General features: G+C 42.4%; 1 protein-coding gene across 4 annotated transcripts in view; it reads right to left on the bottom strand.

Annotated features, from left to right (window-relative positions):
• Positions 1-26,705, bottom strand: part of yap1 (Yes1 associated transcriptional regulator) — a 152,495-nt gene that overhangs the window by 14,998 nt on the left and 110,792 nt on the right. For all 4 annotated transcript variants that reach the window (XM_073043246.1, XM_073043247.1, XM_073043244.1 and 1 more), the window contains one exon: positions 12,582-12,769. In XM_073043246.1, the coding sequence (XP_072899347.1) occupies positions 12,582-12,769 (188 nt within the window). The remainder of the gene's footprint in view (positions 1-12,581; positions 12,770-26,705) is intronic.

Below are 26,705 nucleotides of genomic sequence, written 5' to 3' on the forward strand. Positions count from 1 at the left end.
CGTCCATGCAGCAAATAAAGTCAATCTTTAACCTCCATTTAGAGACAGCGTTGAATAACTAGAGCCATGCCTTTCAGAAGTGGAAGCAGGAAATAAGTAGAGATTTTTAAAAATCCTTTGTGATGCAGTCAGGTCAACTATTATTTGTAAATACAGTATCAATAAACACTTGTGAAATAGAACTATTAAGGAATGTGGAGACAGGGCAAATGCATGCAAGTGGGTTATAGTTTATGGATCACAGTGAATAGCAGAATATTGAGAACACAATGGCCCCCATTGCTCCTGAATTCCATAAGACCAGAAGGCATACAATAGGAGCAAAATCAGGCCACTCAGCCCATCGAGTCTGCTCTGCCTTTCAATCATGCCTGATTTATTATCCCTCTCAACCCTATTTTCCTGCCTTCTTCCCGTAACCGTTGACACTCTGACTAATCAAGAAGCAATCATACAATCAGCATGTTTTCCCTACTATTTCAATACCCAATCTTGCCCTGGACTTGAGGGGTAGTTTATTTCTTAGTTGTCAGCAAGTAATTTTTCAGAAATACAAACCTTAAGCTGCTCATAATTACTGGAGTGTAATTATGCATAAGGAGTCTAGCTTCAGTAACAGCAGCTAACACAGTGTTGGCATCTTTAAGTCTTTCTGTTCTGCATTGTGCTTTTTAAATTCTAAGATGTCAGATTCTCTGGATCTGATACCAATAGGTGTTTAAAAATGTGGTTCCAAGGTAACTATCATTTGGACAAGATAGGAAAGGAATAGACAGAACCAGGTTTAACATGGGCAACACACACAAAATGCTGGTGGAACACAGCAGGCCAGGCATCATCTATAAGGAGAAGCGCTGTCAACGTTCTGGGCCGAGACCCTTCATCAGGACAACATGGGCAAATAGGTTTAGCCTAGATGAGCATCACAGACCCATATCTGTGCCATCCAACTCTGACTCAATAAGAAACATTAAAACTCATCAGTATGCAAAGAGTTGATAAAACTAAAACAAAATATTGGTAACATTACAAACCCATTTGCTGGCTAGAAGTCCCAGCAATAAATCTGGCAAATTAATCACCGTGTTATTAAACCTAGGCCAAGAAAATCTACCACTTTGTGTTGCCTAGCAACCATCCGATTTTTCACTCTCCAGTGGTCTCTTGGGATTGAGGATGACTTATTTCCACACATTCTGTGAGTTCAAGGTGACTGCTATGGTTAGCAGGGAACCAGGAGACAGGTGTGGGCAGGTGAATAGTTTGCAAAGTTGTGTACTCCTTCCACCATTCAACCGGGCTCCTACGTGCTCCATATGCAATGATTCAAGTTCCTGAATTTCTACTGAGTGACCATGGGCCATAGATTTCCTGGAACTATGGCACTGCAACACTTCTTTCAAGAAGCCTTTGAGAAATTCTTGGATAATCTTCCTCTATCATTTTCATGCAACAGAGACAATAGACAATAGGTGCAGAAGTAGACCATTTGGCCCTTCGAGCCTGCACCGCCATTTTGAGATCATGGCTGATCAACTACTATCAATACCCGGTTCCTGCCTTGTCCCCATATCCCTTGATTCCCCTATCCATAAGATACCTATCTAGCTCCTTCTTGAAAGCATCCAGAGAATTGGCCTCCATTACCTTCCGAGGCAGTGCATTCCAGACCCCCACAACTCTCTGGGAGAAGTTTTTCCTTAACTCTGTCCTAAATGACCTACCCCTTATTCTCAAACCATGCCCTCTGGTACTGGACTTTCCCAGCATCTGGAACATATTTCCTGCCTCTATCTTGTCCAATCCCTTAATAATCTTATATGTTTCAATCAGATCCCCTCTCAATCTCCTTAATTCCAGCATGTACAAGCCCAGTCTCTCTAACCTCTCTGCGTAAGACAGTCCAGACATCCCAGGAATTAACCTCGTGAATCTACGCTGTACTTCCTCTACAGCCAGGATGTCCTTCCTTAACCCTGGAGACCAAAACTGTACACAATACTCCAGGTGTGGTCTCACCAGGGCTCTGTACAAATGCAAGAGGATTTCCTTGCTCTTGTACTCAATTCCCTTTGTAATAAAGGCCAACATTCCATTAGCCTTCTTCATTGCCTGCTGCACTTGCTCATTCACCTTCAGTGACTGATGAACAAGGACTCTGAGATCTTTGTATTTCTCCCTTACCTAACTCTACACTGTTCAGATAATAATCTGCCTTCCTGTTCTTACTCCCAAAGTGGATAACCTCACACTTATTCACATTAAATGTCATCTGCCAAGTATCTGCCCACTCACCCAGCCTATCCAAATCACCCTGAATTCTCCTAACATCCTCATCACGTCACACTGCCACCCAGCTTAGCATCATCAGCAAATTTGCTGATGTTATTCTCAATGCCTTCATCTAAATTGTTGATGTAAATTGTAAACAGCTGTGGTCCCAATACCGAACCCTGTGGCACCCCACTAGTCACCACCTGCCATTCCGAGAAACACCCATTCACCGCTACCCTTTGCTTTCTATCTGCCAACCAGTTTTCTATCCATGTCAATGTCTTCCCCCTGATGCCCTGAGCTTTGATTTTACCCACCAATCTCCTATGTGGGACCTTATCAAATGCCTTCTGAAAATCGAGGTACACTACATCTACTGGATCTCCCTTGTCTAACTTCCTGGTTACATCCTTGAAAAACTCCAATAGATTAGTCAAGCATGATTTATCCTTGGTAAATCCATGCTGGCTCGGCCCAATCTTATCACTGCTATCTAGATATGCCACTATTTCATCCTTAATAATGGACTCTAGCATCTTCCCCACCACCGATGTCAGGCTGACAGGTCGATAGTTCTCTTTCTCCCTCCCTGCTTTCTTAAAAAGTGGGATAACATTAGCCATTCTCCAATCCTCAGGAACTGATCCTGAATCTAAGGAACATTGGAAAATGATTACCAATGCATCCGCAATTTCCAGGGCCACCTCCTTTAGTATCCTAGGATGCAGACCATCTGGACCTGGGGATTTGTCAGCCTTCAGTCCCATCAGTCTACTCATCACCGTTTCCTTCCTAATGTCAATCTGTTTCATTTCCTCTGTTACCCTATGTCCTTGGCCCATCCATACATCTGGGAGATTGCTTGTGTCTTCCTTAGTGAAAACAGATCTAAAGTACTCATTAAATTCTTCTGTCATTTCTCTGTTTCCCATAACAATTTCACCCAATTCATTCTTCAAGGGCCCAACATTGTTCTTAACTATCTTCTTTCTCTTCACATACCTAAAAAAGCTTTTGCTATCTTCCTTTATATTCCTGGCTAGCTTGGAATAGAGCCAAATAACCAAATAACAAACGCAAGGAACTTAACGCCAATGAGTATAATATCTTAATCATGAGGAAATTTTAAGAATAGATGAGATCCAAGATGGCGGTAACACAGCTTGCAGCGGCCATTCCTTGTGAAGTGGGGTGCCGTGCGCAACCATAATCGATTGAAAACGGACGTGGAAGCACGGAGAAACATTAGAAAATTCCAGGAAGACCTTCTTCGTTGCTGCTGCTGCTGTGAGGTCCGGGACTCTGCTGGGAAGAACAGGCCCCCAGTCCTCAGGGTCGCGTTGCCGATGGCCGTTGGTGGGGCCGTCTTAATATGCTCGGAGAAGCTGTGCCGGAGGGGATGGTCGTCGGCTCGGAGGTTCGACGGACTCAGGTCGCTTTCGGTGTGTGCTGTGTCTGCGAGGCTGGGTTCGACGGAGCTTTCGTTGTGTGCTGCGTCTGCAAGGCTGAGTTGGGCGGCGCCATGGAAGTCCATAGCGGGGGTATTCTTTTCTGCTGCCGGCGTGGGATGGTGAGTCTGTCGGGACCCTGGGGACTTGTGGAAACTGTGGTGATTTCTTTTGAACTTACAGTCCTTTAACATCTTGGACTATTTTTACTGTGCCCATAGTCTTTTTTTTTTCTCAATTATGCTATTGTTTGCACTGTTGTAACTATATGTTGTAATTATGTGGTTTTGTGCAGGTCTTGTAGCTTTAGTTTTTGGTCTTGTTTTTGTCTGGTGGATTTGGAGCTCCTTTCTGGGGAATGCGCTAGACGGTAGCGCGATATTAATACACAGCAGCCTCTCCAGACTCTGGATTGGGGATTGCCAAACGTTACGTGGATTTTCTGGTGTAATCTGTTTTGTCATATGATTTTGTGATATCATTCTGGGGGAACGTTGTCTCATTTTTTAACTGCATTGCATTTGTGGTTTCTAAATGACAATAAACTGAATCTGAAAGTCTGGAGTGGACATGTGAATGACATGCCCTACCCAAAGGGGCTAATGTAACCCAATAAGGACGCTCAATGCTGGATGCTGGCTTGGGAAAGTACACTGAAGATGGCTCATTTATACTTCCAGTGAGCTTGGAGGAATCTGTGGTGACAGCATTATCAATTACAATAAAATCACGATAGATATTTTATCTATACCCTCCAAAAATCTATTGGATCTTTATTGTGCATCCATAATTCTCTTGGGTATAGTGATCCAATGGCCAACTAATCCGACTGTAAAAATCTCTCATCTCAGACTTGTATGGCTGACCAGCCTGAGTCATTCTAACCAGGGTATATATTATACCTCTTTCTATCTCCTGAAAGCTGTAAGAATATATTTAATGGGGTTATCTCTCATTCTTCTAAACTTAAAAAAGGCCCAGTCAGCATAATCTTTCACTCTAGGTTAATATCCCTCTGCCATAAATTAATCAGGAGAATCTTTACTGCATTCTATTTTATTGCAATTTATTCTTCCTTAGGTAGGGGTCTATGATATTCCAGATGCCATCTCACCGAGGTCTAATAATTCAAACAACCTTTACTCATGCTCAAATCCTTTTGCAATTAAGATCAACTTACAATTTAATTTCATTATCACTTGCTACACTTGCATGATAACAGTGAAACTGCAGGCAAGGACATCTATGTCTCGTGAACACGAACACCTTCCAGTCTCTTAGCATTTTGACAGAAATACATTTTTTCCAACCAAAGCTGATGACCCTAACCCATTTCAAAATCGTAACTCCTCATCCATGTCCTTGCCCACTCATCAAATCTCTATATCCTCCTGAAGATGCTATATATCCTCCTATAAACCGCACTGCCATCTGTCTTCATGTTAATATTTGGATACATCTCACCTCATCTCCTCAGCTAAATTATTGACAGACTGTAAACAGCCAAGGACGCTTCTAAATTCTTCATGGCTAATTTCTGACTCACACCTTTGTAGTTTCCTTTGTTTCCAAGATCCCGTTTTCAGATTGAACTATGATTATTTACTATGGTCACGCTTCTCTTAATTACCAGATTATTCACCTCTTCTCAGTCAATAATGCTTTCACCAATCCTTCATCATACTGAAATAAAAGATCATCTCCAATACACTCAACACTCAACAAAATGCTGGAGGAACTCAGCAGGCCAGGCAGCATCTATGGAAAAGAGTACAGTCAACGTTTCCAGCCGAAACCTTTCATCAAGACTGGGGATAAAAAGGATGAGGCGTAGAGGCGTTGAGGAGTCAAGAGTAAGGGGGGAGGGGGTGAAGTAAAGAGCTGGGAAGTTGATTGGCTGGAGAAGATAGAATCTGATAGGAGAGGACAGAGGGCCATGGAAGAAAGAGAAGGGGGAGGAGCACCAGAGAGAGTTGATAGGCAGATAAAAAGATAAGGTGAGAGGGGAAAATGGGGAATAGCGATGGTGGGGGGGGGGAGGAGAAATTACCAGAAGTTTGAGAAATTGATGTTCATGCCATCAGGTTGGAGGCTACCCAGCTGGAATACAAGGTGTTGCTCCTCCAGCTTCCAGTGTGGCCTCATTGTGACAGTAGGGAAGACCATGGACTGACACGTCTGAATGGGATGGAAAGTGGAATTAAAACGGTTGGCCACTGGGAGATCCTGCTTTTTCTGGTGGACAGAGCGTAGGTGCTCGGCAAAGCGATCTCCCAATTTGTATCAGGTCTCACCGATATATAGGAGGCGACACTGGGAGCACCAGATACAGCAGATGACCGCAACAGATTTACAGGTGAAGCGTTGCCTCACCTGGAGGGACTGCTTGGGGCCCTGAATGGTAGTGAGGGAGGTGGTGTAGGGGCAGGTGTGGCACTTATTTTGCTTACAAGGATAAGTGCCTTGAGGGAGATCAGTGGGGAGGGATGAATGGACAAGGGAGTCACATAGGAGGGACAAGGGAGTCTTGCATCCCTGCAGAAACCAATATACTCCATGAGTTTGTCCTCTAGATTGCTACTGCTATTTTGGTTTGCCCCATCTATACTTAAAATTTCCTCATGATTAAGATATTAAACTCATTGGCGTTAAGTTCCTTGAATTTCTTTTTGGGGTCTCGAAGTAACTCCCACCAATATTTTCTCAACTTACTATGATTTAGCTCCACTCACACTGATTTTCCAATCTGACATCATCTCAAATGTCTTTATCTAATCCTTTATTAATCAGATTCCTCTCTTATCCCATATTGTCCGTCTTCTCGAAGTATCTCAGAGTATATAGTTCCCACTATTGGTTACTTCACAGCAACATCTATCACAGTTATTAGATGTTATTTCTATCTGTGCCTTTATTGTCAGTCACTTATGTGAGAAGACAAATAAAAATGATCTAAACATGCTTAGATGAGTTGAACTATTGTAAAGCATCAGCAATTAAATGCACATAATCCATTATATTCAACAAAAGTTATTTTTTTGTTTCTCCAAATTCCTACGTGATATGAGTAGTGTGAAATTATATTTGTGTTCATTTTCAAGCAGTCTACCATAAACAAATAAAAATTGAGGAAGCAACACTTCCAAAAAAAATTTGTTGTCCAGTGTAATTAACCCATCTGTTTTTTTGCAAAATTTTTGAAAAGCCTTCAGTTTTTTTACCATTTCTTTCTGTCAATGAAGGTGTTTGGATATTTAATTCAAATAAATTAACATAGTGCAAACAGATTTTTAAAAAAATGCTTTCAAAACTATCAGCTGCCCAAAACTTACACAGCTTCAGAAAACAATGACCTCTATTCAGTTAGTACTACTCACCTCGCTCCCCAAATAGTGACAGTATTTTCTTGTTTTTGTAACAACATCCAGCAAAAGCACATTTTTCAGAATAAAAAAAGTCAAAGTATATTTTGTGGGCTACTTTATACGTACTTTAAAAATGCATTATACAGTGCCCATGAAACCTACACTGTGTTATCAAACTTTCTGAGGAAAACAGCCAGTATTTTCCTGCCACTTTTCAGCCTGGTTCCAAAGGCTTGCCACAATTACTTCCAGATCCTCCAGTGAGGTGTCCACACAGCTTGCATCTGGGAATTACTCCATAAAACTCAGCTGCATTTGCGTGCCCTATAAGGGAGCTTTATAGTCCAATGCAACCACAGGCAGCACCCTTTCATTTTAACCCCTTACTTGTGCCGCCTTTCGCCTCTCCAACACAACACTTCTACTCTATTACTTTGACTAATATCCTGATCCTACTGTGCATCTCAATTGAAATTCTCACTCCAACTCCCCAACACTAATAAGTGCTACACCAAAGCAGGCAAGGCCTGATTGCGCTGTGCAAAATTTATTAGATCTTGCAAGAAATAGAAATGAGCACCCGGGGCACATACACAGAAGACATTACTATTGGTGCATCATTGGCTTAGCACACATTTAATAGCCGGGTGTAATGTATCTTTGCCCCAATGAAGAGAATGCAGTGACCACAGCTCCATCCGCTCAAGTGTGAATGAAGTCATTTTAGCATTTAGTCACAATTCTTCCTATGAAGCAAACCATTCTAACATGTCAGGAGAGGGATTGGGAATAGGCAGGCAGTGTGGCTGTTACCCTCTAGAATAAGAATTCCACTTTGGATACCGTATACTGTGATGACCTACCAGGAGAAGGCCACAGGTCTCTGGCCCTGTGGCTCAGAAGGGAAGGTGGGAGAAGAGGGATGCAGTGATGATAGGGGATTAAACAGCCAGAAGGGCAGACAGGAGATTCTGTGGATGTGAATGAGACGCCCGGATGGTATGTCACCTTCCAGGTGCTGGAGTCAGGAACCTTCTGGATGGGATCCAGAACAACCTAAAGGGAGAGGATAAGGTACCAGAAGTCGTGGTAGATATTGATACCAATGACCTAAGTAGGACAAGAGATGAGGTCCCAAAGAGGGAATATAGGGAGCTAAGTAGAAAACTGAAAAGTAGGGCCTTAAAAGTAGTAATTCTCAGGATTGCCTGAGCCATGTATCAGTGAGGAGAAGAACAGAACGATACAGCAGATGAATGTGTGGCTGAGCTTCAGATTTCTGGATCGTTGGGATCTCCTCTGGGGAAGGATTATGTTAAAGGACAGGTTACACCTGAACTTGAGAGCAATATCCTTGTGGACAGAGCTAGAGTTGATGGGGATGGGGTTTGAACTAGCTAGGAAGGGGGATGGGAATCAGAGTGACAGGGCAGAGGATGGGGCAGTTGCTATACAGTGTGTGGGAAGTCTACGAGGAAGGATAGGCAGTTGACAGAGCAAAATCACAGTGGGTGGGATGGGTTGAAATCTGTCTATTCTAATCTATGTAGCATCAGGAACAAGTGATGAACTGGGCATGGGTCAGTATATTGAAGTACACTGTTGTGGCCATTACAGAGGCTTGGCTGTCACAACAGCAGGAATGGTTGCTGGATGCTCTGAGATTGAGACATTTCAGAAGGAACAGCGAAGGAGTTTAAAAAAAAGGTGAGTGGCATTGTCAATCAGAGACAGTCTCATAGCTGCAGAAAGGGAAAATGTTGTGGAGGGTTTGTCTAGTGAGTCTGTGTGGGTGGAACTCAGAAACAGGAAGGGAGCAATCACATTATAAACTGCCTAATAGGAACAGAGTCTCTAAGAAACAGATCAGGAGGCAGATTTTGGAAAAGTGCAAAAAAGTGACATGGCTGTTATCACGAGGGGACATCAACTTTCCTAATACAGATTGGCACCTCCTTACTGAAAAGGGCTTGGATGCAATCGAATTTGTTAGGTGTGTGTAAGAAGGATTCCTGACTCGATATGCAAACAGACTGACTAGAGGAGGGGCCATATTGGATTTGGTGTTAGGTAATGAACCAGGTCAGGTGTCAGATCTCTCAGTGGGAGAGTACTTCAGAGACAGTGACCACAACTCCCTGAACTTCAACACAGCCTTGGGGAGGGACAGGAGCAGATGGTATGGGCAAGTATTTAATTTGGGGAAGGTCAATAGGAAAGAACTGGGGAGCATAAATTGTGAACAGACGAACACACGTGAAGAACAAGAAACTGGCCAGAATGGGGGTAGGACTGATCAAGGATAGTAGAGAAAACATTCCTGCAGTCAGAGGTAGGAGAGACCCTTAATGAATACTGTATTCACCAGTGACAATTGAGTACAGCGTAAAACAGGATGATATCCTTGAACATGTCGAAGGAAAAGAGGATGTTCTGGAACTTTAGAAAAACATTTGGATAGTCGAGTCCCCGGGGCAAGAAGAGGTATACTATGGGAAGCAAGCAAAGAGATTGCTGTGCCTTTGGCAATTTGCCACAGGAATACAAGATGATTGGAGGGTGGCAAATGTTATTCCTTTGCTCAAGAAAGGGAATAGGGAGAATCTTGGAAATTATGGATCAGTGAGTCTTACTTCAATGGTGGGCAAGTGATTGAAGAGGATTCTTAGGGTCAGGATTTAGATGTATCATGAGAAGCAGGGTCTGATTAAGGATAGTCAGCATGGCTTTGTGAGGGGCAGGTCATGAATCATGTGAGCCTGACTGATTCTCTGAGGATATGTTAGCGCAGTGGATGTGGTGTTTATGGACCTAGTAAGGTGTTTGATAAGGCTCTCATTGATAGGCTTATTCACAACGTCAGGAGGCGTGGGATCCAGGGGAACCCGGTGGAGTTAGCTTGCCCAGAGAAGGTTGAGGATGCCAAGTAGATGAAGAGAATTAGCACATAGTATTACATTATTCTCAGTATCACCTACCACCCCACCAGCCTTTGCATTCAGCACACAATTCTCCGGAACTTCTGCCATTTCCAATGGGATCCTACCACCAAGCACATCTTCCCCCACCCATTTCTGCTTTCTGCAGGGATCACTCCCTACACGATTCCCTTGTACACTCGTCCCTCCCCACTGATCTTTATCCTTGCAAGCACAACAAGTGCTACACCTGCCTCTACACCTCCTCCCTCACTACGATTCAGGGCCCAAAACAGTTCTTCCAGGTGAGGTGACAGTTCACCTGTGAGCCTGTTGGGGCCTCTACTGTTTCCGATGCTGCTGGTGTGGCCTCCTGCATATCGGTGAAAACCGACGCAGATTGGGAGAAAAGTGGGATCTTCTAGTAGTGACCATTTCAATTCGACTTCCCAGTCCGACATGCCAGTCCATGGCCTCCTCTACTGTCACAATGAGGCCATCCTCAGGTTGGAGGAGCAACACTTTACATTCTGTCTGGGTAGCCTCCAAGCTGATGGCATGAACATTGATTTCTGCAACTGCTGGTAATTGCGACCCCCCCAACTCTCACTGACACAGACACTGACACAGACACAGACACACAGACACACAGACACACAGACACACAGACACACACACACACACACACACACACGTACGTCAGAGGGGTTAGCCAGAGACATTTTCCCAGGGTGGAAATGACTAACACAAGGGGGCATAATCTTATGATTACAGGAAAGTATAGGGGGAAGGAGGCAATTTCATTACATGGAGAGTGATGGGGGCATGGAATGCTCTGTCAGGGGTGGTGAAAGAGGAGCCAGGTACATTAGGGGCTGAGAAACTCTCAGATAAGCACATGGGTGATAGAAACATAAGAGGGTTATGCAGGATAGAAGGGTAGATAGATCTTTGAGTAGATTAAAATGTGGGTATAACATCATGATTCAAAGGGTCCATACAATGCTGTAATATTCTATGCTGTGCTCAAAACCGAAACCTGTTTTGACACTTATGCACTTCTACAAACCATCAATTCTCTCCATTGCACACTGCACTTCCCATCACCACTACAACCACTCCTCTCCCAACACAAACTCATGACATTTCAAACTCGCTATCTTCTTCCACTTTATAAAGCTGTGTTTTGACTGACTCATCCTTGCTGCATACCATTAACCTAACAGTATCAGAAATTCCAGTATTCAAAATCTAGCATCCGTTTAGTCTGAGTTATAAAGAATATAAATTTTATAATGGGTATCACTCAAAAATCCCTCAGGGCATTTCTGCCATGGTACCAGCACAAAAACCTGAGGTGTCCTCAAGGCAATCTCGACTTCCAATGGCAAGGCATCAGCTTGTTCTGGTGGCAGCACGTACCCCTCTGCTGGCTGCCTGGTACTGCTCATGGAATTCAATGGAGTAGCAAGATTGCCAGCAGACTGGCTAGCTCTCTGAGCAGGAATTTTGCCCAAACTTATGCCAAGATAAACTGGTGGAAACATGGATGGAGGAGGGAGAAATGTCAACTCCCGGGGAGGAAGTAGCAATTGTACTGTAAATTTATTGGCAAATTATACTAATCTTGAACTGTTTTGGGCTTAATATTACTGATGATGAATATCAAAGTTCACAATCAACAACCCCAGTCAAAACAGTAGGTCTGATAGTCTGTGAGCTGTCAAAACAATTCAGTAAATCCAAATGGCTATGCCGAGATAGCTCCCATGCTGAAACAAAAGGCACAGAACAAGTGGCACCTACTTTTGGCAAGGAAGATCTAGCCCACTGATCCTCATTTCTGAGGCATACTGTCTCTCCTTCCCCACCCTTCCTGTTCTCTCTCTATACATTTTCCTCCACGTTACCCCTTAGTGGCTTTGTCAAATTAAAAGGCATTTATGAGACTAGACTTTGACCACTGCTCACCATCTAAGGAATAGAAACGGCAAACAAATCTAGACGTTCAAATAAATGCATCTTGGCAGTGGTCAAAAGGAGGTATCCTGGCCTGATACCCTCTCATTGCTAATAAACCAGAGTCAACAATGCTAACTAACATGGATGAGGTCATACAACAGACTGAATCAAGGCGGCTTTCACTGGCTGTAAAATTCATTTTTTTCCCAGATAACTGTCAGAAAGATACTCATCTGGCTAAAACACCATATTTTAAACACTTACTGTCTTTGAAGCACAACGGAAGTAACGTTTCAGTCAAATGAAGAGCTGAAGTTACAGAAACCAACCCTCACAGGAGTCGATCTATTTCTGAAGTGGTTGCAGTGCTATCTAATAATTGAAGTGAGCAGAGCAGATACAGCAAGTCATCAAAAGGTTAAATAAAAACCTGTCATCAGTTATAGTCTTATGAAAGGGATGGCAGCAATGTCAATAGATTATCCCCAGTAATATAGTGAAACTTCAGGCAAGCAAGCAGAATGTAGTGCCGATAATGTAACTGGAATTAAACTGTTCTGTTAATGTGATGTCAGTGTGGTTTCCTAAACTCAAAGGCTGCAATAAAATTTCACCTGTCGTAGGAGCTCTTGGTGTTTCAGTCGAAGCCTTTCTTTCTCAAACTGGAGTTGCTGCAGTCTCATCTGTTGCTGTTTGTTGGAACCCGATATTGCTCCTCCTTGTGGGCTATGAGGACTGTGAGGACCCATGGATTGTGGTGTTTTGACAGGAGCACTTTGCGTCATTCTCTGTTGGTCCATTGCTGTTATCAAAAAGAAAAGACCAATAGTCAAAATAGAAACTTAATCTTCAGTATTACAGCTAGCTATAGTTGGAACAAGAGATCTAAAGGCAATCTGGAAGCATTTTACATACAGGAGTCTCCAAATTCAGTTAAAAGCAACAGTTTCCCCAGAAATGTCAGAACACCAAGTCACTTATTCAAACAATAAGACTGCACTCTAAAAATTCATTAATTTAGACATCACTACCTGTTTACAGATTTCAGTCTCTCAACCTCAGTATGTAAGTACCAAGTTCCAGAATGGAAGCGTCAGTGAATTGCCAAAATGTTCAATGCTCTGTCAAAGCTTTCACCATGCTGCAGAAATAAGTATTACTGGATTTGTAATCACCAACTGTGCAATGGGCTGCATGGCTTGTCAGACTAATTATATAATTCTCAGAGTAAAAATGGTACCAAATCAACTGCAGCATATAAATAAATGCACTGAGGAGTTGTGAATTACCCTCGTGTCCAGGTTTTGGTATTCCTGAAGTTAAGACAAGGAATACAGACAATTGAACTTTCCTTCAATTCACAATCCAGCCTTTACCCCATGACACTTGTGTCTCTTATTGCTTAAATATTTATCTTGCCTATCAATAATTGTAATGATTCAGCCACTACGAATTTACAGAATTCCAAGGGTTCTGTAGGAACCAGGTATCTGTTTTCCATCTGCTTTGTACTGCATTGCACGTTTTATTATGGTAGTCAGTCGTATGGGTGGCGGTGGGGTTGGAGGCATGGTAAAAGCCAAGAGTCTAGTTATTTTTGCATTGTCTTTAATCTGATTCGTTCAGTTAGAGTTGGTTAGATAGAACCAGCCAAGTATGATCTTTTGTTGACTGTTTAATTTCACTTAAACATAATTTAATTAGGTTGAAGAAAGCTTAAATACATTTAATACACTAAGACTGTTTATTTTATTATACCACTAGTTTTAGATTCAGTAGTTTTATCACTTCAAGATTGATTGCTTTGCTAATTGCTTAATAAAGGATTGAATACAGTTCTTCGACTTTGAACCTTATTATTGGTTTGGACCAGAAGGCACGTTACACAGGATAACTGCCCATGCTTGGTCTCCAACAGCGATGCTAGTTTGTTCTAGTAGCTGCTACAGGTTCATAGCCCTGAGAGTACATCATCCTCCTTTCAGTCTTAAAAGGGCACTCCTTTATTATGAGACCATTCCCTCTGATAACAGACTCTCTCTTGGGAGGAACCATCCACCCAGCATTTCCCTTGTCAAGTCACCCAGCTGATACGAACATTTCAAAAAGATAACCTCTCGTTATTCTAAACTCCAATCAGCACAGATTCAACTTCTCAACAGTTACTCGTGGGATAATCCCTCCATAGCTGGAATCACATTACTGAAAGTTATGATTTGACCAGATCATTTGGTTCATCAAGTCTGCCCTGTAATGTCATCATGGCTGATTTATTATCCCTCTTAACTCATTCACCTGCCTTCTTCTCCCCATAATCTTTGACACCTTTACTATTCAAAAACCTATCAACCTCCACTTAAGTATACTCAATAACAGCCTCCACAGCCATCTGTTGCAATGAATTCTACAGATTCACCATCCTCTTCATTTATTCGAAAGAGACTTCCTTCTATTCGGAGGCTGTGCCCTCTGGTCCTACACTCTCCCGCTATGGGAAACATCCTCTCCACATTTACTCTGTCTAGGCTTGTCAATATTTCGAAAGGTTTCAACGAGAGGCCACCTCATTCTTCTAAACTCCAATGAGTACAGGCTCAAGGCCATCAAACATTCAGTAGTTAACCCTTTCATTCCAAGAATCATTTTCGTGAACCTTTTCTGGGTCCTCTCCAATGCCAGCACACCCTTTCTTAGATAAGGGGCCCAAAACAGTTCACAAAACCCCAAATGTCACCTGACTAGTGCCCTATAAATCCTCACTGTTATATCCTTGCTTTTATATTTTAGTCCTTTTGAAAACAATGCCAACATAACATTTGCCATCCTCACCGCTGACTCAATCTGCAAGTTAAACTTTAGGGAATGGTGCATGAGGACTCCCAGGTCCCTTTACACCTGACTCCCAAATTTTCTCCCCGTTCAGAAAATAGGTGAGTCTTCACTCCTTCCACAAAAGTGCATGACCATACACTTCCTTGCAATATATTCCATCTGCCACTTATTTATCCATTCTCCTCGTCTTCTACAGACTCTATGCTTCCTCAACACTAACTTTGTATCCATGCCTCTTCACCTGCCTTTGTATTGTCCGCAGACTGGACCACAAAGTCATCTAAACCACTGACATATCACATGGAAAGAAGTGATCACAACACCAATGCCTGCAGAACACTAATCATAAGCAGCCAACCAGAAAAGAAACCTTTATTCTTCCTGCCAGTCAGCCAATTTTCTATCCATGCTTTCCTGTAATACCATGGGCTCTTATTTTGTTAAGTAGTCTCATGAGTTGCACCTAATCAACAGTCTTCTGAAAAGCTAAGTAAACAACATCCACTGTGTATCCTGCCTGTTATTTCCTCAAAGGATTCCAAAAGATTTGCCAGACAAGATTTCCCTCGAGGAAACCATGCTGACTACAGCCTATTTTATCATGTGGCTCCAAGTACCTAAACCTCATCCTTAATAATGGACTCCAACATCTTCCCAATTACTGAAGTCAGGATAAGTGGCCTATTATATCCCGTCTTTTATCTGCCCTCCCATCCTTAAAGAGTGGAGTGACATATGTACCGGTAGTTTTCCAGTCCTCTACAACAACTTCAGAATCTAGTGATTCTTGTAAGATCACTACTAATTCCTCCATAACCCAGTCGGCTACCTCTTTCAAAAACCTGGGGTGAAGTCCATCTGATCCAGGTGACTTACCTACTCGCAGCTTTTCTTTCCTCTTGGCCTTTATAGTTACTTTCTCTTAGTTTTTAATAACTTCCCAATCATTTCTGCTATGTTATATGCCTTCTCTTCTTTTCCTGTTGTCTTTGACTTCCCTTGTCAGCCAGTTGCATTATCCTTCCTTTAGAATACCACTTCTGTGGAATGTATATATCCTGCACCATCCAAATTGTTCCCAGAAACTCCAGCCATCATCCCTTCTAGTGTCCGTTTGGCCAGCTCAGAATCAGCTTTAATATCACTGAAAAATGTTGTGAAATTTGTCGTTTTGCAGCAGCAGTACATTGCAATACATAATGGTAAAAACTATAAATTGCAGTAAGAAATGTATTTTAAAAAATTAAGTAGTACAAAAGTAAAATTGAGGTAGTGTTCACTGGTTAATTGCCTTTTCTGAAATTCTTCCCCCCCACCCCCCCCCGCCCCCCCAGTGGGCTCATCCACAAGCTGCTCTTAAAAAGCCATCTCATAGGCATTCTAAAACTCCTTCTCTTGAGGTCCAGCACCAACCTGATATTCCCCAATCTCCCAATCCAATGAAATCTGAACCCCTGCTCCTTGCACCTATTCCTCAGCCACGCATTTATCTGCAAATCATAATTTTCTTACCCTCATTGGCAAGTGGCACAGGCAATAACCCAGAGATTGACTACCTGAACATTTTTCAGCTTTCTACTGAACTCCCTAAATGCTCTCATCAGGGCCTCAACCCTTTTCCTATCCATGTCAGTGGGACCAATATGTACCACGACTTCTGGCCGTTCACCCACATCCTTTAGAATTCTGTGGACCTGATCCAAGACATCCCTTTGCTAATGTTACAGTTTGGCCCAATAAGACCAAGGGAGTGAAGATGAAACAATTATCAAAGTATTGACAAACTAGTGGCAGATTCATCGACTATTGCTCAAGTACCTGCTGAAAGGCAGTAAGTGTCCCAGTTTCCCTCGGGATCAATAAAGTATGTCTGTCTGTCTGTCTGTGTGCAGATGGCCCGGTCATTCTTAATGAAGGACAAGTAAAAGCCATCCAAACTTTGTACTGGGTGCTGTACCTGCATTAAGAATCTCTGATACAAATAAATCATATAGCATGCAAGTCAACGATAAACACCTGACGGCAGTTTTAATCCAAGAACATGGAGAAGACTGACAGTGTCCTGTTGGATATTACTCTGCCAAATATCTGATTCTATACACTGGTGGCTCCTCAATGACTGACAGAGGAATTCAAATGGTTGTCTCTGGAACTGAAGAGCTGGCATCAGGAAGCATCCCTCCTGGAACCTCTGTGCACAAGCAGAACCAAAAGCTTTGAGAGTTGGTAGGTGGAAGATCAGCTAATATCTACACTGATTCTCCATATGATTTTGGAAATTTATGGAAACAAAAGGTTTCTCATGCCTGTAGGAATTCCAATCAAGAATGGCCAATGTGTACAAGAACTCGGGAATGTTATCCAATTGTCACCAGATGTCATGTTAAAATGCAAAACCTATTCCAAAATGACTACAAAGGAAAGTCACGGAAATGCATTTGCAGATTAAATTGCAAAACGAGGGCAGCCTAGGAAGGTGTAAATGAAGTAAAAATACCAGGAGCATGTCTGATCAGCAGCTACAGGAAACATTTGGTGGTGGTTACTGCTACTAAAGGAGGTTCTACCAGTTATTAAATACAAGGGTTAATACACTTTTCAGCCTGGACTGTGAATGATTAAACAATGTGTTTCCATAAAGACATGAAAAGCACAATTGTTTATGTGTTATTAGTTTGGGCAGTTTGTGTATGTCTATTATTGTGGCTTAGATGAAGATCAAACCACATTCTAAAAGTAATTAATAAAGAAAACAAGGTAATTGCAAAGGATTCAGAAACATTTTTTTTCAATTATACTTTGTGTATTGCAATGGAGCCTATACCCCTCTTCCACATAATTAGTTAGGATCTTTTTATTTAAGGTCTGTTTTTCCTGCCATGAGGCACGCACACACCTCTGGGGTCTAGAAATAAAAAAGACATTGCCCAAAAGCAGTGACACAGGGAGAAAAGGTGGTGAAGGTGAATGACATGCTTGTCTTCATCAGCCAGGGCAGTGAGTACAAGAACTGTGGTATCATCTTGCAACTGAACAAGATGTTGGTGAGGCCACATCTGAAATATTGTGGGCAGACTACTGAAAACATGTGATTAAGCTAGAGAGAGTGCAGATAAGATTAACAAGGATGTTGCCAGGACTGGAACATTTGAAAGCTTGATTCACATGGAAAGCCTGTACAGAATGGGGCTGAATTCCCTTGAGAGGAGGCTGAGGGATACAGTTGTTTTGGGGGATTAGGTGGGAGGGCATGAATTTTGAAACAATCAGATATACAATTAACATTCATATTACACGGCTAACAATAACCACAGAATGCTGGCCATATTCCAAACTTCAATCATTTGGTTCTCTGAACACATTTTACTATTTAGAAACATGAGAAGTTCTGCAGATGCTAGAAATCCAAAAGTGAAACACACAAAATGCTGGAAGAACTCAACAGACCAAGCAGCATCCATGGAAATGAATAGACAGTTGACGTTTCGAGCAGAGACTCTTCTTCGAGGCAATTTATGTGTGCAGTTTCTTTCTTCTCTTTCAGCCTCATCAATATTGCCAATGGAAGGACAAGCAGTACAGTACCATCTTGCCATTTCCCATACCGCCAAGAGGGATCAATAATAGTTAAAGAGACTAATATTGGAAAAGTAACTGAGGCTTGGTAGGAATTCTCTCATTTTATTTGATGATTCTGTAATTAAGACTCTTAGTTTAAGAAAGTTATTTTCAAAATATTTTTCATGTAAAAAAAGCAACTCAATTTTCAGAACATGCAGCCTTTGATAGTAGAAAAGCAAAAATTCTATTCTCTAATAGTTGCCTCTTTGCAGTTGTGGCCCCAGCATTGGGCAGACTCCTCCCAATGACAAACGCAACAAAACCTCCTCTTTCAGAAACGAGGGCACTTAACTTTATTGGGCCTGATTTCACATTTCACTAGACCTTTTTATATCTAACTATTAATAGATCAAATGCCAATTTGGATTTTTTTCCTCCTTATTTGAGTAAAGGTACATATCTGATTAATGTATCACCCAAATCATGCAAGCCCAACCTATACAGAAATCCATCTGCCTCAATTTTGCTCCTTCACTTAATCTATTACCCAGATTTGAAATTTTGCCATAAATGCAAATTAATATAAGGTGAGGCCTCAGCAGATCCTTACAAAATACCATGTCATTTTCTTCTTATTTAAGGTGCATTCTCATTAGCCCTTCTTCATCTTCCAATGCTTAACCAATCTCCCATCCAAGTCAATAACTTGAGCTCAATTCCATAATTGTAACTTTGGTTGGGTTGAGTTGTTCTCTAGTCTTGGCAATTTACTTGCAATCGTTCTGTCACCATACGAGGAGACATCATCATCTGTGCTGTTAATCGTAGGGTGTTCTCTGAATATTTGCCCTTTATATTCTTATCAATCTGCTGATTGGCCGTCATTATGGAAACTCAATAGTACTGTTGGGAGGGAATCTCTTTGCTAATTGCTTGTGTGGGGAACTTTGTGCATTGTGGTTCTGGAACCTTGCCTGCAGTTGCTCATAAATAGGACTGAGGTCTACATGTCTGTTTACAGAATTGTTTGTGGAAAACCATGCTTTATTAATTCCTTTACATGGTGTGTGTTAGCTTGTGCCATGAATTTCACTGATGCCCAGTTGAGTTTGTGCCCCAATCACAAACAAGAGAAAGTCCCTGCCCAAAGGGAGTAGAGATAGCCCAGGAAATTATAAACCAGTGAGTCTTACTTCAATGGTTGGTAAATTGATGGAGAAGATCCTGAGATAGAGGATTTATGAACATTTGGATAGGCATAATATGATTAGGAACAGTCAGCATGGCTTTGAGCCTGACTGAATTTTTTGAGGATGTGACCAAACACATTGATTAAGGTAGAGCAGTAGATGGATTTCAGCGAGGCATTTGACAAGGTACCCCATGCAAGGCTTATTGAGAAAGTAAGGAGGTATGGGATCCAAGGGGACATTACTTTGTGGATCCAGAACTGGCTTGCCCACAGAGGGCAGAGAGTGGTTGTAGACGGGTCATATCCTGCATGGAGGTCAGTGATCAGTGGTGTGCCTCAAGGATCTATTCTGGGACCTCTACTTTTTGTGATTTTTATAAATGACCTGGATGAAGCAGGGGGGTGGGTTAGTAAATTTGCTGATGACACAAAGGTTGGAGATGTGGTTACTGTGGATGGCTGTCAGGGGTTACAGCAGGACATTGATAGGATGCAAAACTGGGCTGAGAAGTGGCAGATGGAGTTCAACCCAGGTAAGTGTGAGGTGGTTCATTTTGGTAGGTCAAATATGATGACAGAATATACTATTAATGGTAAGACTCTTGGCAGTGTGGAGGATCAGAGGGATTTTGGGGTCAGAGTCCATAGGACGTTCAAAGCAGCTGCACAGGTTGACTCTGTGGTTAAGAAAGCATACGGTGCATTGGCCTTCATCAAGCATGGGATTGAGTTTAGGAGCCGAGACATAATGCTGCAGCTATTTAGAGCCCTGGTCAGACCCCACTTGGAGTACTGTGCTCAGTTCTGGTCACCTCACTATAAGAAGGATGTGCTCTCACTTAAATCATCTAGTAGCTTCTTAGGTTCACCAGTCTAGATTTTCTATCATTCAAGTTGGGCTGTCCAAAACAATTCACGACACACCACTTTCCCATCATTACTAACGCACATGAAGATTAAGAAGGTGCTCAGAACAAAGGTACAGTATGCTGCTTGGGCTGTGGTGGGACCACAGTCGTCAGCTTTCAGTCCAGGTTGGTCAGCTTCTGAAGCACCAAAACAGCCGACTGATTCTCAATGGAGTTTGATTTTATCTGAAAACTCTGCCCGTTTGACCAACTCCTCGATGGGGTTTTGGCTGCTCCTAGACGTTAATACTGGAGATGGAATTTGAGCCAGCCTGCTGCACCTTCGCCACCACTCATGCTGCCCATTAGTGGGGCATCAAAACAGGTTGGCTCCCTGTGTGCAGAGTATGGTTGCCCGCTAGCTGTCTCCCCATGTGTAGAGCACGATGCCTGGGCAGAACTTGAAATCAGGACTGTGCTATTCCAAATACATTAATTAAAAAAAACATTTTATCAGGGATTTGCATAAAGTTACAATCAGAGGAGGAATGAAAAACATTAGGACAATATAACCTAATATTCAGGGAGAGAGAGGGGAGAGAGAGGGTAAGAGAGAGAGGGAGGGGGGAAGAGAGGGGGGAAGAGAGGGGGGAAGAGAGGGGGGAAGAGAGGGGGGAAGAGAGGGGGGAAGAGAGGGGGGAAGAGAGGGGGGAAGAGAGGGGGGAAGAGGGGGGGAAGAGGGGGGGAAGAGGGGGGGAAGAGGGGGGGAAGAGAGGGGCAGAAGGGGAGAGGGAGATCTATCTATCTCTGTTTGGTAAACAGAGATTATCAAAGAATGACACAACTAAGTGGAGTAAGCTGTACCTGAGTGAACTGACTGACAGTACAGCTCAAGTGATCAACGCATTACTTCTGCTCCTAATTCCAATTAACTGGCATTTATGATTTAAAATTTACAAAGTAATCCCATTTGAAGACAGAAACAAAACACACCTGGTATTACTGCTTCTAATGAACTCATTACTGCCAGGCACAAATATCCTCATCCTCTCCAGCAGCCCCTCCCCCACTTTATACCTCATGACTGAGAGCAGATAGGTACACAGCACAGGGAAAGGCCCTTCAGCCCACAATGCTGTGCTGAATTAATTAATCTAGTAATTGAACATCTAATCCCTTCTGCTCATATAATGTCCATGTACCTCCGCCCTCTGCACAGAAACCCAAGGGGCTCTTGAACAGCTATCATATTGGTCTCCATCACCACCCTTGGCAGTGCATTCCAGATGTCCACTATGTAAAAAAGAACTTGGCCTGCACATTTTCCTTGAACTTAACCTCCTCTCACCTTCAATGCATGCCCTTCAGTATTAAGCTGATGGAGTTAGCTGTGTGGTTCATGTCAAATTCAATTTCTAGTAGCTGTTGACTAATTAAAGTAATATTAGAAGCACAGGTATAGTCAAGTCACTTTTATTGTCATTTTGACCATAACTGCTGGTACAATACACAGTAAAAATGAGACATTTTTCAGGACCATGGTGCTACATAAACCAACACTAAAACTACACTAGACTACAGACCTACCCAGAACTGCATAAAGTACACAGAACAGTGCAGGCATTACAATAAATAATAAACAAGAGATAGGCACAGCAGAGGGCAGTAGGTTGGTAGTCCGATGGCTTGGGGGAAAATCTGTTACATAAATAAAAAGTTGAATGGCGGCGTCCGGGATTCCATCCGTTTCTGTACTCCCGCCGAGTATATCGTTGCCACAGATGTAGTCCAATTTAATGTCCATTGGAGAACAGAATGGATGGGAGAGCCGGCCGGCTAGGGCTTGCTTTTTTCCTGGCACGGACTCCTGCCCCCTCGCCTCGCTTCCGCTTTCTCGAACACCGCTTACGATGTCCCCAACTCCAGCCACCGGTATCAGGCGACTCCGAGGACTGCAGGCCTGATTCCCTCAGCAAGCCGAGGACGCGCAATCTAACCAGCAGATTTTCATGAAGGTTCGTTTTTGGGTGAACTCTGTAATGTAGGTGTATCTGGTGATGGTAGGGAGTCGCTCTGTTATCCATTGCCCTAAACCCTAATTGTGCCTTAAAATTAAATTTAAAAACTAAATTAAAGTAGCACCAGATCCGAAAGGCTGCAGCTGCCTTGGGCCGCACCGCCTCCCCATCCAATATAGCCTGGGTTATTTAAAAGTTTCATTCTTGAGAATTGTCCGTAAACTGATTTCTCTGTTCCCTATGGGAATCTTCTTCCTATTGTTCCAAACACTCATAAAATAATTCAGTCATTTAATTGAATAATCACCCTAATACTGCCCGTAATGCAAAGTATACTACATCCAGTCAGTAATGAAGAACATGAAGAATTTTATTATTATTACTAGCGTGAAAAATTCTTTAAAAATAGATAGACTGTGTAAAAGTCAGATTTCCATGATCCTTAAGTGACTCAAAACTTGGGAAGCCCCTATAATTCTACTGTGATACAATATAAACCTGAAAGCAGGTAATTATGAAAAGATGCAACTGGACTGTCAGTGAGACACAGACGTCGAGGAATATGCCTCATCTGACACTGGCTACATCTCTAAGTGTGTAGATGGTGTCAATACCTGCAGAACAGTCATCTCACAGCCCAAACCCAGATGTGTGCTCCCTACTAAGAGCTAAGGAAGCTCCTTCGAGTCTGGTGATAGAACAGCACTCAGAGCAGCCAGGGGGCAAAGACTGCCTTCACACAAAAAATTCAGGAACACCTGTCCAATAACGATCCCCAGAGTATACAGCTGGGTATCAAAGGCATTACTGACTACTCAAGGAAAAACAAAGTCAATGGTACGAGTGATGCCTCCCCTCCCTGACACCCTCAACAACTTTTGTGAATGCTTTGAGGCAGCAACACAACGCCAGCCATCGAAGTGATACCCCTCCACACTTTCAGGTGAGAAGCCACTGCCTGTAACAGCAGCAGACATGAGAAGGAGTCTGCAGAGAGTCAATTCCTGCAAGGCTGTGGGGCAGATAACATTTCAGGACGAGGCCTCAGCAACCGAGAGTATCTGCCCACTAATTATTCTGTGCGCAGGCAGTCTTTGCATTCTTGATGCCCAAGATGAGGTTTCTCTTAGATGCTTTGATAAAGTAGTGGTGGCAGGGTTGGTTGGTGGTACAGAAACCGCACTGCAGCAACAGCGGGTAGTCAAAACTGCCCAATGCTTCACTGGCACCAACCTGCCCGCCATCAGGGACAAAGATGTAGAAATAGGCAGGAGGCTATGTCACATCCACGCCACGACTACAGACTCAAACACAAGTCAGTTTCTTCAAGAAGTCAGGCTGATTAACACCTCTACCTATTAACCCTCCCCCCCCCCCCATCAAAACACCCACAACCACTACTTTATCATTTCCTGTCAGTCACCCTACATACAGACACTCCTGTACCTAGCTCCATTTTATGGTCATACAATCAATCTACATACACAATCTATTATTTAAATTTACTTTTTTTTTTAATTATTGTGTTCTTTACCTTAGTGTTTTTTTAAAACACTGCATCAGATTCGGATCAACAATTATTTCATTCCCCTTGACACCCTTGTACTGGAAATGACATTAAACAATTTTGAGGGATATCTATTCTATTAGTCAAGCTATTTCGCATCATACGGTCTATATGCAAATATGTAGATAGATATTTAAATAATTATAACATTGTGTGGATAATTAAATTACCAAGGCAAATGGTCATCATTAAATATCATGTAGATAAAGGATTGAAAAATTATTCCTTTATCTCCAGATTTTCCAACTTTGGGTGGGCTCAGTAATTTTGCTTCCCTTCCACCCACTTCCCACTAAACCAGAAAGTTGTGGGTTCAAGCGCAACATCAGACCACAATCTTGGATGGTACACCACTGCAATGCTGAGAGGAATGCCAGTGTCAAATGTGCTATGCTTTGAATGAATCTTTTAACCAAGACTCCACTTGCCCACTTTAATTCCACATAAAGATCCAGTGGGAGTGGTCCTATTGAGAGATAACTTTGGACCTGGCTGGATCAAACACTGTACAGTCGGCCCTCCTTCCCCGCGGATTCCGCATGCGCGGATTCAACCAACTGCGGATCGGGAAAACCCGGAAGTTCTCTCTCCAGCACTTGTTGTTTGAGCATGTACAGACTATTTTTTCTTGTCATTATTCCCTAAACAATACAGTATAACAACTATTTACATAGCATTTACATTGTATTAGGTATTATAAGTAATCTAGAGATGATTTTAAAGTACAGGCAGTCCCTGGGTTATGAACGAGTTCCATTCCTGAGTCTGTCTTTAAGTTGGATTTGAAGTCGGAACAGGTACATCCGGTATTATTTAGCGTCAGTTAGTCAAACGTTTTTCTTAGTATATAGTATATATTTTACCTTTCTATCCATATAAAACACACAAGAAACATACGTATTTCAATAATTAAACCACTGCATTGCTTAGTAATAATTGTAGCTTTCATCGGGGCAGTGCCTTTCACATGCTCCATTAAAATTGTTCTGATCGTTCACCGACTGTAGCCTAATGCTTTTCTAATGAGCGATGGTGTTTCACCTCTTTCCGATCACTTTATTACTTCCACCTTATTTTCAATCGTGATCGTGATTATTTTTGTGAACAGAAACGCTGCGCTGGGTCCTAAAGACCACCGCACTGGGACAGGTAAATAAGGGACTTGAGCATCCGTGTATTTTGGTAACCGCGGGGAGTCCTGGAACCAATCCCCCACGGACAAGGAGGGCCGACTGTATTACATCCATTAATGTGTGCAATTCTCATTCGCATGCACCCTTTGAGTGTGCACTTAAATCCTCCCCACTAAAAATACTGCAAATTGTAATTCCACACTACAACTGCGCTTACTTTAGAACCCGGAGTTAACGTGGGAATTTTATAGTCGGTGCTGCACTACATGATAGGCTTCTACTGGTACTTCTTAGATCTTTCTGTTTTCATTGTGTTTTCAAAAAAAGACTCTAGAGTAACCCTTTTTTGAGAGACAATAGTCAAAAGTATGTACACACAATTTTTGTCCAATTCACTCCAATGACTTTGCTGCTGAGGAGTGATGTCAGGTCGCACTAACAGAATTTTAAAATCCAATGAATATGCTTGTCGTGCCAGTAATCAAAACCATTTGGATTAATCCATGTGCCACTTAATAGAGCCACTTATCAATTCAATATTTCTCTTGGGATATCCCATCCTATTTATTGTTCCAGCAGCATTTACAAACTCTAGCACACTTGTTATCAAAGTATGTTTGTGGTATACAACCCTGAAATTCAACTTCCCCACAGGCAGTCACAAAACCAACCCGTTCAGAGAAAAGCTTCAAATCCCCCACTGCGCAAAAAAAATTTCACGAACAGCAACCAAAAAGAATGATCAAAAACACAGAATATAACACACAAAAGGCATATTTCAGTTCAGCTCAGTGTTCATTCAGCGATAGTACAGGTGGCCCCCGCTTTTCGAACGTTCGCTTTACGACAACTCGCTGTTACGAAAGACCTACATTAGTACCTGTTTTCGCTAACCAAAGAGGATTTTCGCTTTTATGAAAAAAAGACACCCGCTTTATATGTGTGTTTACTCCGAGAAAGACTACAATGACCGTGAAGCCTTGTGTAGGCAGTTGTTTGCGCATGCGTGTACGTGCGTACGCGTCTGCATTTGCGAGAGACTGCCGTAGGTAGGCACCTCCTCCAATTTTCTCTCCAAATCGATTTTGGCTCACTGTCTTCCCGAGTTTGGTAAGTGAAACTACACCGTACCTACAATATTTCTACTTTATATAGGGTGTATTTATCATATCATTCCTGCTTTTACTATATGTTAGTGTTATTTTAGGTTTTATGTGTTATTTGCTTTAATTTGGTAGGTTATGTTTTTGGGTCTGGGAACGCTCAAAAATTTTCCCATATAAATTAATGGTAATTGCTTCTTTAATGTACGACATCTCGGATTACAAACGGTTTCACAGGAACACTCTACCTTTGGATTGCGGGGGAAACCTGTACCAGAAAATGAGCAAGCAGAACTAGAACACATCAGAAAAACAGAATTCGAGTCCAAATTTACAATCCACATCAAGTAAACCACACTCCAGCCCCATCAACTGGCATCGGGGGGGGGGGGGGGGGAGATAGATCACTTGTAAGCATGGACTTCCGTCAGGAGTAATGAACAAGAGACTGCTGTAGGGTAGACACCTTCTCCGGCAGCAGCAA

The sequence above is a fragment of the Hemitrygon akajei genome, chromosome 4, assembly GCF_048418815.1.
Source record: "Hemitrygon akajei chromosome 4, sHemAka1.3, whole genome shotgun sequence".
Classification (NCBI taxonomy): Eukaryota; Metazoa; Chordata; class Chondrichthyes; order Myliobatiformes; family Dasyatidae; genus Hemitrygon; species Hemitrygon akajei.